General features: G+C 39.7%; 1 protein-coding gene across 1 annotated transcript in view; it reads right to left on the reverse strand.

Annotated features, from left to right (window-relative positions):
* si:ch211-102c2.8 (trichohyalin) overlaps positions 1 to 15,118 on the reverse strand; it is a 58,390-nt gene that overhangs the window by 5,978 nt on the left and 37,294 nt on the right. Inside the window, exons 20-21 of the mRNA XM_060907142.1 lie at positions 14,122 to 14,330; positions 737 to 812 (exon numbers count right to left, since the gene is read on the reverse strand). Coding sequence (XP_060763125.1) covers positions 737 to 812; positions 14,122 to 14,330 — 285 coding nt within the window. The remainder of the gene's footprint in view (positions 1 to 736; positions 813 to 14,121; positions 14,331 to 15,118) is intronic.

The following is a 15,118-nucleotide window of genomic DNA, read 5'->3' on the forward strand; positions in this document are numbered from 1 at the left end:
AAGAGAAAGACGCGTTGAACACCCGAAAGGAATGTGTATGTATAATAATAATAATAATAATAATAATATTGGTTGGCTTTCTTTCGTGATCTATCAGATATATTCCATTCAGCTCCTCGTCTTCGGCTCGTTCAGTATCATGCTAGCTGAATGGAATATATCTGATATACCACTCAACGCCAGCCAGTATTATTTAAATATGTCGCTCAGATCCGCGATGCATTTCGTATGAAAAATGTGAGTTTTTCAACACGAGAAGATAAACTTCATATCTTGAAACCAATTTGTGATTTTCTTATGATAATCAACACAAACAAAGTCCCCAAATTTATCAAAACAAAATTTATCATCAATTTCCTCACGAGTGACAGCGATTTATGTCACAGTTTTGGTTCTCCGTGTCCCGGCTGGAGCTCGGATGAAAAACACGAGTGGTGTATTTCCCAGTAAAACACTTCAGGACATGCTGTTATTGGAAAACAATCAACTCCGTGATGCGAACAGTGACTCTGCTTTATCACAGCATGCTGTCGTTGATTATTTTCCGACAACAGCATGATATTCCTTGCTTACTGAACCCCAGACACTTGCTTGTCTTTGGGTGCTAACGTTCTCTTTCCTAATAGAAACGATGGACTTCTGTAAAAAATGTGAATGTGTGTTTATGAATCTGTACCTACAAGGTCATTTTAACTCCTTATGTATGACACAGACATGGTGTGATGAGTGATTTTACCGCCGTGAGGTGCCTCATCTCTCCCTCGAGCTGCTCCAGCCTCCAACGCTGCTCACATTTCTGTCTGGAGGTTTTCCTGAACAATGCAGTCCACACCAACATCAGTTCTTATACAGCTAACATGTACTCTTCCATATTTTTTTTTTTTGCATGCATGCATTTGCAATTTATATACAAGACATTTTTCAAATAGTACAGCATTTCTATGGTTTACATTTGAACTGATATAGCAGGGGATTTTGGATAGTTCAGGAAACATTAGTTTAAAGATTAGTCGTGTGTTATTAGCTCATCTGTCCATAAAGGCTGATAAACTGTTGCCATGGCGTCCGTCCGTCCGTCTGTCGTCCATGATTCAATTAAATCGTATTTCTTCCGTCGGTTCTCCACAGATTTCCGTTCCCATTGTTTTGTTTGAAAGGACTCGTCACTGCACACAAAACTTGGTCGTTGTTTTGTCAAATTCTTTTGCTAATGAGTTACTAATTAGGCCAAATTAATGAATTTTCCAGGCCTCTCACTAGAATTGTAGGGGAGAGCGGGGTAAGATGAGCCACTTTTTACATTTTTCATCATAACTACATGTTAAAGCCATTTTTGCTTCCAGTCTACACACCATACCAAATTTCAAAGTGTACTGTTACTATCTGAGCAAAAAATAATTGATAAGCTCTTATGGTTAGAGTGATATTACCTCTTGAAAAAAAAATGTCAAGTGGCTCAACTTACCCCATGCACGGGGTAAGATGAGCCACTGTGTGGGGTAAATTGAGCCAACACAAAACATGTTAGGTTAACAAAGTAAACAACTTTTATTATTAGAAATGCAATCAGTGAATCAAGTCAAGTCAATCAAGTGGGGGATAGGGCCGTTGCATAGAGAAGGGGAGATGAAGAGAGAGGTGATAGAACGAGATGGGATAGGGAGGGATAGATAGATGGATAGAGAGAGAGATATGCATAGATAGATAGAAAGAGGGATGGTTAGAGAGGGAATGAGAGATATACTATATTATAGAAATTACTAAAACAGTAGAACAGTGCCAAAAAATCTTATTTCTTTCAGTAGGTTAAAACATTGCTAAAACATGCAGCAATCATTCCATCAATCATTCAATCATTTCATCATTATTCAATGTTCCAAGCATTCAAATTGCAAGGGAACACCATTTGCCTCTCCCTCCGTGCTGTCCCCCCAACAGTAAAGGGGTGGGGCAATTTTTTCACAATATCCTGTCTTGACAGGACAGCCTTATCTTTCTCTTTGAAGACAAAGGTCGGCTTTCTTGCAGAGCCATGGCATGACCGGCTTCTTTTGACAAATCTTGCCTCTATTTCGAAGACATCCAATTTGATTATCTGGCCAATGAAGAAATGCACTTTCTTCTTCCCCGTGTATTTTGCCACAACATAATCCCCCATATCTAACAACTGGTCTTCCTCATCTGATGTCATATATATATATATATATATATATATATATATATATATATATATATATATGTTGTTGTCATATATGACCAGTAAATGTGAAAACTTAAGTGTCATCCATATTGGGTAAGCTCAGCCACCAATGGGGTAAGTTGAGCCAGTGGCTCAACTTGCCCCACATCTAATGGCTCATCTTACCCCGTGGCCACCATTTTGTAGAAAAATGCTAATAAAGGGGATTAGGCTAATCAAAATTATTTTTATTAGCATTCATATCATAGCTTAGAAAGCCACTAACTTAACCCTAATGTGTCTAAATATTATTCTACTTTTGTCTTCTCTAAATTATCTTCACTGTGGACAAACATGGAATTGACTTAGAAAGCACAAAAACACATTTTTATAAATATCTCCCTCACCTAGTTTGACATGTGGTGCTCCTCTCCACAAGTGTAAGTAAATGGTCCCGCCCCCCTTTGAATGTGGTCACATGGTCACATTTGTTTACTGTTTCTTAGAAACAGGGGGTGGCTCATCTTACCCTCTGGCTCATCTTACCCCGCTCTCCCCTATATAAATACAAAATCTTTATTAAATCCTCCGCATAGGGATCTTCCAGATTAATTTATAAGGTAATTTAAAAAAATGCAATATTAAAATTTACGTTGGTACAATAATAAAAATAATAATTAACTAATTACTTGCATCTCCTCTTTCATTTCTCATCCGATTTCAGTTCTGATCAATGTTTTGGGTCGATCTTCCCAAAACTTGGTCGTTTGTTTGCTGATTTTCCTGTTGTAAACAATTTGTTTACAGCTTTTTATTTTCAGTTAAGTCGTATCTCCTCCGTCCATCAGTTCTCAGCGGATTTCAGTTCTGATTGTTTTATTTGAAAGAACTCGACCTTCTGCACAAAACTTGCTCATTGTATCGTCTATTTTTTGCGAAGAAATTAGTAATCAGCTCAACTTAACACATTTCCTTCTGACTAGAATTGTATCTCCTCTCTCATTTATCATCCGAATTCAGTTCTGATCGATGTTTTGGGTTGATCTTCGCTCGGGGAACAAACTTTAGTCCTTTGTTGATTTTCCTGTTAGAGATGTCCGATATTATCGGCCGACAGATATTATCGGCCCGATATTAACATAAAAATGTAATATCTGTTAATATCGTTATCGGATTTTTTTTTGCCTCAAAACCGATAAAATAATGATTGCGTTACACCCAAATAGTGCCTATGCGCTCCTGAAGCGTTTACCGGCGCAAAGATGATGACCTCATCAAGCTGCGTCTTGAAGCGTACAAACAAGCGTGGATGGCTGCAGTGACAAACTTGCTCGCTCTGTTTCAACATTATGTCTGTGGTTTGGAATTATTTTCAAGTGTCTCCTTCGGACGTTAAAGTTGTTTACTACTCTGGAAGGTCTGGACTGAAACTTTGTGCCTTCCTTGTTCTTATTGCACACTACCTTAATGTTGCATATCTTTGTTGTTGCTCATGTAGAGCAGTGCTGATTGAGCCCAGTTTATAATTTCAATGATTGCATTAGCCCAAGTAATGGGCTAGGGACACAGGCTGCTTACACCTTAAAATGTTTCATTTTTTGTACTTCACCTCAAGCCTGAAGTATTTTTTGTAGCTCAAACAAATGTGCAGTTTTCAAAATTGTGCAGTATAGTTGCCACATTGTAATTGACTCATATTTGTGCATTCATTCAATTAAGGTGATTGAGTTTTAGTTAAAGAAACAGTTCATGAGGCATCCTACAAACGCAGGCTCATTTAACACAGAAAAAAGAGTAGCCTGTCATACACTATGCCTGTTATTTTAGTTGACTTTAGATGCTGCTATGTTGCACATAGTTGTTCAGGTACAATGTTTTATCATTTGTGAAGAAGTCAAATTTGCCCTATTTGTTGTGGGCATTGTCAAGATTATCTCAGGGAGAGTGTAATCCAAACTGTTGTTTGAGACAATTTAAAAAAAAATAAAACATGGCACTTTTTCCCGAAATTAAGTTGAAGTATTTTTCTTATTTTGCACAGACAATGTTAACATTTGGAAAGCCTTGTTGCATTCAAGAATGCATCCAGTGGGGCATCACAATAACATTAAGCATGTTGTGTTAATTCCACAACAGGAGATATGTGATGTTACCTAAATTAGTTCTGAGGAAAAATAACCCACATATCGACATCGGTATCGGCTGATATCGGAATCGAAAATTGAGAGTTGGACAATATCGGCATATCGGATATCGGCAAAAAAGCCAATATCGGACATCCCTATTTCCTGTTCTTGTAAACAGTTTGTCGTGGAGGTCGGTCCTCTCTCACATCGTCACATTTCAGTTCTGTTTGAGCTTTTGGTTGTTTTGATGGCAGGCCAGATGAGCTCCTACGTCCTTGATGTTCTGGTAATATTATAAAATTAGAAATATGAACTGTAAACCTGTGCTGGGTTTTCAGTTCAGGTCAGCAAATCTTAAAGGGAAGGTTCAGGTACAGCCACAACGTGACAGTTAGTCGATCAGAATGTAGTCGCTCAGTCAAAACCAGACGCATGTTTGGTGTCTGTTTGTTTGTTGTTGAGTTTTAGTTTTGTTCTGGAGTGATGAGGTTAAAGTAGCTAACAAGTAATGAAAGAAACAAGTTTTAGACATCAACCATGTTTGGGAGGAGGAGAAAGAGGAGGAGGAGGAGGAATTTATTTGCAGTTGATTTGTCACAAAAAAAAACAAAACTAGAGATGCATCGAAACCTTCCCCCCTCCGAGGTTTTTCAGTAAAAAATTGTTTACAGCTTTTTATTTTCAGTTAAGTCGTATCTCCTCCGTCCATCAGTTCTCAGCGGATTTCAGTTCTGATTGTTTTATTTGAAAGAACTCGACCTTCTGCACAAAACTTGCTCATTGTATCGTCTATTTTTTGCGAAGCAATTAGTAATCAGCTCAACTTAACACATTTCCTTCTGACTAGAATTGTATCTCCTCTCTCATTTATCATCCGAATTCAGTTCTGATCGATGTTTTGGGTCGATCTTTGCTCGGGGAACAAACTTTAGTCCTTTGTTGATTTTCCTGTTAGAGATGTCCGATATTATCGGCCGACAGATATTATCGGCCCGATATTAACATAAAAATGTAATATCTGTTAATATCGTTATCGGATTTTTTTTGCCTCAAAACCGATAAAATAATGCTTGCGTTACACCCAAATAGTGCCTATGCGCTCCTGAAGCGTTTACCGGCGCAAAGATGATGACCTCATCAAGCTGCGTCTTGAAGCGTACAAACAAGCGTGGATGGCTGCAGTGACAAACTTGCTCGCTCTGTTTCAACATTATGTCTGTGGTTTGGAATTATTTTCAAGTGTCTCCTTCGGACGTTAAAGTTGTTTACTACTCTGGAAGGTCTGGACTGAAACTTTGTGCCTTCCTTGTTCTTATTGCACACTACCTTAATGTTGCATATCTTTGTTGCTGCTCATGTAGAGCAGTGCTGATTGAGCCCAGTTTATAATTTCAATGATTGCATTAGCCCAAGTAATGGGCTAGGGACACAGGCTGCTAAAACATCTCGGATATCGGAATCGAAAATTGAGAGTTGGACAATATCGGCATATCGGATATCGGCAAAAAAGCCAATATCGGACATCCCTATTTCCTGTTCTTGTAAACAGTTTGTCGTGGAGGTCGGTCCTCTCTCACATCGTCACATTTCAGTTCTGTTTGAGCTTTTGGTTGTTTTGATGGCAGGCCAGATGAGCTCCTACGTCCTTGATGTTCTGGTAATATTATAAAATTAGAAATATGAACTGTAAACCTGTGCTGGGTTTTCAGTTCAGGTCAGCAAATCTTAAAGGGAAGGTTCAGGTACAGCCACAACGTGACAGTCGATCAGAATGTAGTCGCTCAGTCAAAACCAGACGCATGTTTGGTGTCTGTTTGTTTGTTGTTGAGTTTTAGTTTTGTTCTGGAGTGATGAGGTTAAAGTAGCTAACAAGTAATGAAAGAAACAAGTTTTAGACATCAACCATGTTTGGGAGGAGGAGAAAGAGGAGGAGGAGGAGGAATTTATTTGCAGTTGATTTGTCACAAAAAAAAAACAAAACTAGAGATGCATCGAAACCTTCCCCCCTCCGAGGTTTTTCAGTACGTATCGATATCGAGATCAATACTGATACCGAAACGAGTAACCTAATACGTATTAATCATTCGGAGACGTCACATTTTATTTAGCTCTATTTATGTTCAAATAGTGTGCATGAAAAATGTACACGTTTTCATTCACTCATGCTACGATAGCTAACGTTCTTCATAACGTTAGCTAGTCGATTTTTCATGATGTAAATTCGCAAGCAAATTGGATCTTGTCAGCATGTAACGGAGAACAGCAGGGTTTAGTTTCCATTTCGGAAAAGTACTTTTGCCAATTTTTAAGTTTAAGATGTTTTATCAGGTTACTTGCATCACAAGGAGGTTCTGTAGTTCCTCTTCTTGATACAGTATATAGAGGATATTATACAGTTTTGCGAAGATATGAAGTGTATCTTCGAGAAGTGAATGGATACACTACCGTTCAAAAGTTTGGGGTCACTTTGAAATGTCCTTATTTTTGAAAGAAAAGCACTGTTCTTTTCAATGAAGATCACTTTAAACTAATCAGAAATCCACTCTATACATTGCTAATGTGGTAAATGACTATTCTAGCTGCAAATGTGTGGTTTTTGGTGCAATATCTCCATAGGTGTATAGAGGCCCATTTCCAGCAACTCTCACTCCAGTGTTCTAATGGTACAATGTGTTTGCTCATTGCCTCAGAAGGCTAATGGATGATTAGAAAACCCTTGTACAATCATGTTAGCACAGCTGAAAACAGTTGAGCTCTTTAGAGAAGCTATAAAACTGACCTTCCTTTGAGCACATTGAGTTTCTGGAGCATCACATTTGTGGGGTCGATTAAATGCTCAAAATGGCCAGAAAAATGTCTCGACTATATTTTCTATTCATTTTACAACTTATGGTGGGAAATAAAAGTGTGACTTTTCATGGAAAACACAAAATTGTCTGGGTGACCCCAAACTTTTGAACGGTAGTGTATATCATGGGTATCTCTTTCAACACGAGAAGAGAAACTTCATATCTTCGAGCCACTGTGTAATGTTCTTTATATTATACGGACACATCCACAAAAAAAAAAAAAATACACAAGTTAATGAAAAGAATTTTAGTTTTGAACCGGTTCGCCATTTCGAGTCAGCGGGAAAAACACTGAGTGACGTCATCGGAGTGAAATATCGGGAATTATTATACATACAGAGCACTTTTTCAATGGAATAAAAACGTGTTCTATTCCCTTCTAGCGGGTTTCATTCATTTGGTTTGACAGCATGCAATATTGTTAGCATATCGCTTATCCTACGTGTATTACGTCACTCTACACAATGGAGAAAGAGCGTTGAATATGGTTTACGATATTGCATGGTTGTCAAGACAACATGATGTCACATGTCGGAGATGTAAAATTTCCGCGCTAGCGAGTGACTGTGACAATTTGTAAATAAACAAACATGGCTGCCAGGTTTTCTTCGTTAAATACAGAAGATTTTGAGAGAATTTTGAAAGAGAATGGTGCGTTGAACACCCGAAAGGAATGTGTATGCATAATAATAATAATAATAATAATAATAATATTGGTTGGGTTTTTTTCATGGTATATATCAGATATATTCCATTCAGCTCCTCATCTTCGACTCGTTCACAATCATGCTAGCTGAATGGAATATATCTGATAGACCACTCAATGCCAGCCAATATTATTTAAATATATGTTGCTCAGATCCGTGATGTATTTTGTCTGAAAAATATGAGTTTTTCAACACGAGAAGATAAACTTCATATCTTCAAGCCAACATGTGATTTTCTTTTTATTATATCGACACGTTCACAAACAAAAAGTCCCCAAATTTATCAAAACAAGTCATCGGTTTCCTCACGAGTGACAGATAGAGATGTATGTCCCGGTTTTGGTTCTCCATGTCCAGGATGGAGCTCGGATGAAGAATATGAGTGGTGTATTTCCCAGTAACACACTTGTGTCTATCATTATTAATCATGAAACGTGTCCAGTTCGTTCTCATTTCTTGGTGTTTATTCACTGGCTTTGCAACAGTTTACATTACACAGTATCGCCTGGTTGGTATCGGACCATTTCAGAGCACGGTATCAGTATCGATGCATCTCTACCCAAAACTATCAAAATGATGCATGTTTGCTGCAAGCAAGCGTCAGTTCTAATGCAAGCAGTCCATAAAGAACTAAGTTAAAATGCGATCTAGACTTATTTTAGCAGACTGTTAGGCTACAACCAAAGGAGATCGGATTACAGTCTTTAGCTCTAAGTTATATTAGTGTCTTAGTAACTGCAGAAAGACTTTGAATGGACGAATCGAATCAATCTTCGCAGAGTGCTGACGAAGGATCAGTTCCTCCTTAAAGGAACAGTCCACCGTACTTCCATAATGAAATATGCTCTTATCTGAATTGAGACGAGCTGCTCCGTACCTCTCCGAGCTTTGCGCGACCTCCCAGTCAGTCAGACGCAGTCAGACGCGCTGTCACTCCTGTTAGCAATGTAGCTAGGCTCAGCATGGCCAATGGTATTTTTTGGGGCTGTAGTTAGATGCGACCAAACTCTTCCGCGTTTTTCCTGTTTACATAGGTTTATATGACCAGTGATATGAAACAAGTTCAGTTACACAAATTGAAACGTAGCGATTTTCTATGCTATGGAAAGTCCGCATTATAATGACAGGCGTACTAACACCTTCTGCGTGCTTCGGCAGAGCATTGATATCTGAGCTCCGTATCAATGCGCTGCCGAAGTGCGCAGAAGGTGTTAGTACGCCTGTCATTATAGTGCGGACTTTCCATAGCATAGAAAATCGCTACGTTTCAATTTGTGTAACTGAACTTGTTTCATATCACTGGTCATATAAACCTATGTAAACAGGAAAAACGCGGAAGAGTTTGGTCACATCTAACTACAGCCCCAAAAAATACCATTGGCCATGCTGAGCCTAGCTACATTGCTAACAGGAGTGACAGCGCGTCTGACTGCGTCTGACTGACTGGGAGGTCGCGCAAAGCTCGGAGAGGTACGGAGCAGCTTGTCTCAATTCAGATAAGAGCATATTTCATTATGGAAGTACAGTGGACTGTTCCTTTAAGCCAAGACGACACTACAGGTAGAAATGACTTGAAACAAATTACCTCAAATATCTACAATATCGATAATATCTACTCAAAGTGTGTTGAAATCAAAACTGTTTTTTTTTTTTTTTAGTTCATTTTTGTCCACTCATGACTACGGCATTCTGAAAAAACACTGGAGAAGACTTGAAGCTCCGCCCACTTGGCAAAATCACGCCATGTCGTATATCACTGAAGAGCTTGTTTTGTTTTAAACATCAAAACGCACGTCAGTATGATCTCTACCAGCTTCCTTTGTAAAACTTATAAACCACACACATTAGATTTCTGATTCCTGAAAATGATTTTTTTCCTATTCAGAATCAAAAAGCTCAGAAAACCTGCGTTCATGAAATTTTTACATTTTTACATTCCAATTACGAATTAGACAAACTTAGAGAGAAATTTCTTCAAATTGTTGAATTTGTTTGATTTGATAAAAAAAAAACCAACATGATATTGTGATATTATGCACATAGTATTTTACTGATAAAACAATAAATAATTAAGTTATTCCATGAAATCGAGTCGTACATGAGCATCAGCTGACGAGGCGCGTAGCACCGAGTTCTTTATAATCCGTGTACGATGAGACTGAGTGGAATAACTGTTTTATTCAATCCACATTCACTGGATTTTGAGAAACAGAGTGTTTTTATTTTTTTGCAAATTCGATAAATAAAAAAAACTTTATACAAAACGTCCGACAAAATCATTTCCACTTAGAATGAAAACAAACTGGTGCAATGACAGGAGCAATTTGTGAAAAATGCGATAATAAATAATAATAATTCTTGAAAAATTAAAAAAGGATACGTTCTTACCATCAAATACTTTTATTCCATATTTTGTTGCTTTTTTTTGTATTTTTCGGGGTTTTGTTTTCGAGTTTTTATTTCGACCTTGGTTGGTTCAGCAACACGCTCCGCCATTTTCTTCTTCTTTAGGATTTTTTGGCGGTTGGCAAACCAACTTAAAGGTTCATTAGCGCCACCGACTGGGCTGGAGTGTGGAACAGGGGCTACTGGGGGAAAAAAACCCAAGCTATATTCTTTTACCTCTGACTGTTTCCTTTAAATGGCGCACTTGCATGTGACGTCACAGCCGATCCAGATTGTGACAGACGCCATCGTGTCGGTCAAACGCCATATTTCCGTCTTCTACTTCTACTTCTGGTTCTACTTCTGCTTTTACTTCTACCTTTTCTTCTGGAAAACCCTACTATATACAATTCTACTACAACGGCTGCGGCTACAAGCTCTCCCTACCTGTGCACGTTTATGTTTTTTGTGTGTATTTTTGCGTGTTGTTCGTCTGTACCGGACTTCAATATCCACTACAACCGTATGGACTTACTGGACATTGGTTTCCAGCAGAAAATGACGGTTTGTAGCAATTTCCATCGCATGCACAACATTCCGGATGAGAAAAAAAAAAAAAAAACATTCCGGGCGAGACCAGCGGGGTCTCCGTGGATTGTTATCGGAAGCAAAGTGAAGGAGGCGGCGCCGGGAGCAAAAGCGAGGCTACAGGCAGAGCCGGCCTGTTGACTAAGCTCAGAAAACAGCCATTCAAATCTCCACTGCCAAGCCTCTACCTCTCCAACGCCAGATCCATGTAAACAACACGGACGATTTGGAATTACCTTATTCTATTCTATAATCGGCTGGTCAGTGCTATACTCAATACTTAAGTGACTTACCCATCCAGTGAGGATTCTTGTTTACAAGATGCCACATCTGAGTCGCTGACAAATCCTGAATTTCTGTAAAGATAACTGTCCAGAGATTTATAAGCACGCAGTGCTTCACCACTGAACAGCGAGGGAAAGTTAATGAGGTAATTATACACGTCCGGGTATTCCGCTGGCAGTTCAAAATCCGGTCGTGAAAACTCCGTCCGGTAAGCCATAAGGGTCACAAATCTGTAGATCGTTTATTTTAGACATATATCTAGTTATCTGTTCATTAGAAAAATGAGCCGTGTAGTCCGTCGGTTGAAACTGATCCATTCTGTACACGAGTGCAGCAGTATTCAGCGGTGTTTTTGACCGACAAGATGGCGGTTGTGTACTTTCCGGTCACGTGACTGCAAGATCTCTATACTTGATAAAGTCGCCATTTTGTTTTTCTCTACTCAAGGTATATGAGCTGATATTCTAGTAATAGAGTAGCCAATCAGAGCACGCAGTCACTCATATCCAGTGTATGTGGATAGAATAATAGTGTTGATGGTGTTCCTATAAATTCCTTCTCTGAAGAGTTGTTTTTTTTTTCAGTGTGAAATAAATATTCAAATTCAATCACCATCACCATCATTGGATATGCAATATCCGATCAGCCATAACATTAAAACCAGACCCAGTCGTCCAGCGATCACAGTTTGGTCCTTGTTAAACTCACTCAGATCCTTACATTTGTCCATTTTTCCTGCATCAACTTCATGAACTGACCGTTCAATTATGGTTAATCTGATACAAAAATCTCATATCATCTCTAGCCGCTTTATCCTGTTCTACAGGGTCGCAGGCGAGCTGGAGCCTATCCCAGCTGACTACGGGCGAAAGGCGGGGTACACCCTGGACAAGTCGCCAGGTCATCACAGGACTGACACATACACACAGACAACCATTCACACTCACATTCACACCTACGGTCAATTTAGAGTCACCAGTTAACCTAACCTGCATGTCTTTGGACTGTGGGGGAAACCGGAGCACCCGGAGGAAACCCACGCGGACACGGGGGGAACATGCAAACCCCGCACAGAAAGGCCCTCGCCGGCCACGGGGCTCGAACCCAGGACCTTCTTGCTGTGAGGCGACAGCGCTAACCACTACACCACCGTGCCGCCCTGATACAAAAATATAATTGGAAAAAAAAATAGGAATATAACTGGCCAATTGTAGTTGTGATATCTGTTTTTTTTTTTTTTTAACATTACCGTAAATACACCTGTAGTGTCTTGCTGTGAATTCAACTGAATTTGAAATTAAACTGATCCTGGATCAGCACGCTGACGTCCCGAGCCTCTAATCTACACCAGTTTGTGCAGGAGACTCTCTATTACCTTTTCCTCAACCAGTCTACTTTCCATCTGCAGGCAACAAAACACACTGTAAACACTGAAACATCAGCTTTAATGATGCCGTATTTACTCAGGACACTCTGACAGCACTAATTTCTGTCATATATCTACATTTAAAAAAACAAAAAAAACAAAAACTGGTAAATGTTTCCAGGGACACGTTTTAAAAGTGAGGGTCATAAAAGTGCAAAATGCCACTGTGTGCGTCAGTCAGAGGTGGACCATAGCGAAGTACATTTACTCGAGTACTGTACTTAAGTACACTTTTTGAGTATCTATACTTTACTTGAATATTTTTTTTAAACTTATGACTTTAACTTCACTACATTTGAAAGACATATCGTACTTTTCACTCCACTACATTTCTATCAAGCTCCTCGTTACTCGTTACTATGAAGCAGCTTTGATGGTAGATGGTTTTTTTTCTTTTCTTTTCTAAAACGCGATTGGTTTTTTCTGCAGGTGACACTGAGAGCCGATCAGTAATCACTAGGGTCCCGTCACGTCCATAGACTGTATAAAATCAAGTTCAGTAATTTCTCCGCAGCATTATTTAACACGATCAGTTGATGGCAGAATGGAAGGAGGCGGTTCTTCTGTGGAATGAACGCACTCATGGCCCATGAACCCATGTTTCAGTTTTCTGAAAGGATTAAAGAGTCCTTTCGTTTTAAATATTTGCTTTGTTTGCTGAAAACGAACCACATCACGGCCTACAAAAACTCGCCGTCCGACCTGCGGAAGCATATTGAGGGACGTAAACGTTTTATTCTAAGAGAAAGCTTGTAATGAAGTTGTCTGTGCTTTTAGAGCTAGCGATAATGTTGCAATAGCTATGCAGTCTGGTTAGTCACATGACTTTCTATGGATTTGCCCGCTAAGTTGCCGTAGCCTTGTCCACGGCTAACGTTAACACATAGCTAGTTAACTTGGACACTGTTAGTTAGCATGTAAAAATGGAGTTACGCTAAGATGAATAACGTTAACTTATCTGAAGTCCTTTCAGAAATATGTTTTAGCATAATCTTGCCAAATAAACAGAATGTAGAAATCTTTCTTTTCTAGTAGCGTTAGCGACCCAATATGATTTCGAGTTTGAAAAGAGTTTGCTAGCATGTCAGGTGGAGTTTCACTGACTAGCTAGCTTAACGTTAAACCACCATGATGCACAGCATGCGTTCATTTTGTGAATTCACATTTCTGTCTTTGGTAACGGCGTTAGGTTTCGTAAGCATTGTGGCAATAATACAACGATGTATTGACCGAAAATGTGCTTTTAATACTTAAGTATTTTTAAAAGCAAGTACTTCAGTACTTTAACTTAAGTAAAAATTTGACTGGAGAACTTTCACTTGTATCGGAGTCACGTTTGACCAGCGGGATCTGCAGTTTTGATTTAAGTAATGAAGTTGGGTACTTTGTCCACCTCTGGTGTGTGTGTGTGTGTGTGTGTGTGTGTGTGAGAGTGAGAGAGAGAGAGAGAGAGATCTGAAAATGTATGAAGGCATTTAAGATAGGAGCTTTGAGATTTGGTTGGTAGAAATAATGATTAGGTGTAGGAATATATCTGTATGTGTGTGGGGATGAAACATATGTCTCCAGTCCTAACCTCTCCAGTTCAGCCGTGAGCTCCTGTTCAAACTTGCGTGCGAGTCGTGTCGTGGTTTTTTCCTTCCACTGCACCATGTTCCTCTGCACCTGACGCAGCTCTTCGTCTTTAGCTCGCAGCTGCCTGCGCAGACGCGCCGCCACGCCATCACCTTCATCATCCTCACGCAATCGCAGCCTGTTCAGACTGCTCAGCTCCTCAATGTGCTCCTGCACCACACAACACGCACAGCAAAGCTAATTACTAAAAGCACGACTAAACACAAGCGCTCGAGTCAGTCTCAACTGTGAGGTGAAGAAACAGAGACTCTGGTTTTACCGAGTCCAATTATATCTGGATCTGGAAAAATAGCCACAGAAAATAAAAAAGAAAAAGTGTAAATACACCTGATACACATTTCCTAATGGGATTTAACTGGTTTCCTGTTGTTTGGTTGATTAAATAATTGAAATCATTTGAATTTTGTTCTGTAATGAATGAATGAATGAATGAATTGTCTTTATTGTCATTGTAAATGTCTCATCTCATTATCTCTAGCCGCTTTATCCTGTTCTACAGGGTCGCAGGCGAGCTGGAGCCTATCCCAGCTGACTACGGGCGAAAGGCGGGGTACACCCTGGACAAGTCGCCAGGTCATCACAGGGCTGACACATAGACACAGACAACCATTCACACTCACACCTACGCTCAATTTAGAGTCACCAGTTAACCTAACCTGCATGTCTTTGGACTGTGGGGGAAACCGGAGCACCCGGAGGAAACCCACGCGGACACGGGGAGAACATGCAAACTCCTCACAGAAAGGCCCTCGCCGGCCCTGGGGCTCGAACCCAGGACCTTCTTGCCGTGAGGTGACAGCGCTAACCACTACACCACCGTGCCGCCCCTATTATTATTATTATTATTATTATGATTCAACTTATTGCTGGGTTTCATATGACGTCACATCCGCCTCATTAGTTATTCAAAACTTTAGCTGGTGGTCTAAAGCTCAGCT

Source organism: Neoarius graeffei, chromosome 24 (genome assembly GCF_027579695.1).
Source record: "Neoarius graeffei isolate fNeoGra1 chromosome 24, fNeoGra1.pri, whole genome shotgun sequence".
In the NCBI taxonomy this organism is placed as follows: Eukaryota; Metazoa; Chordata; class Actinopteri; order Siluriformes; family Ariidae; genus Neoarius; species Neoarius graeffei.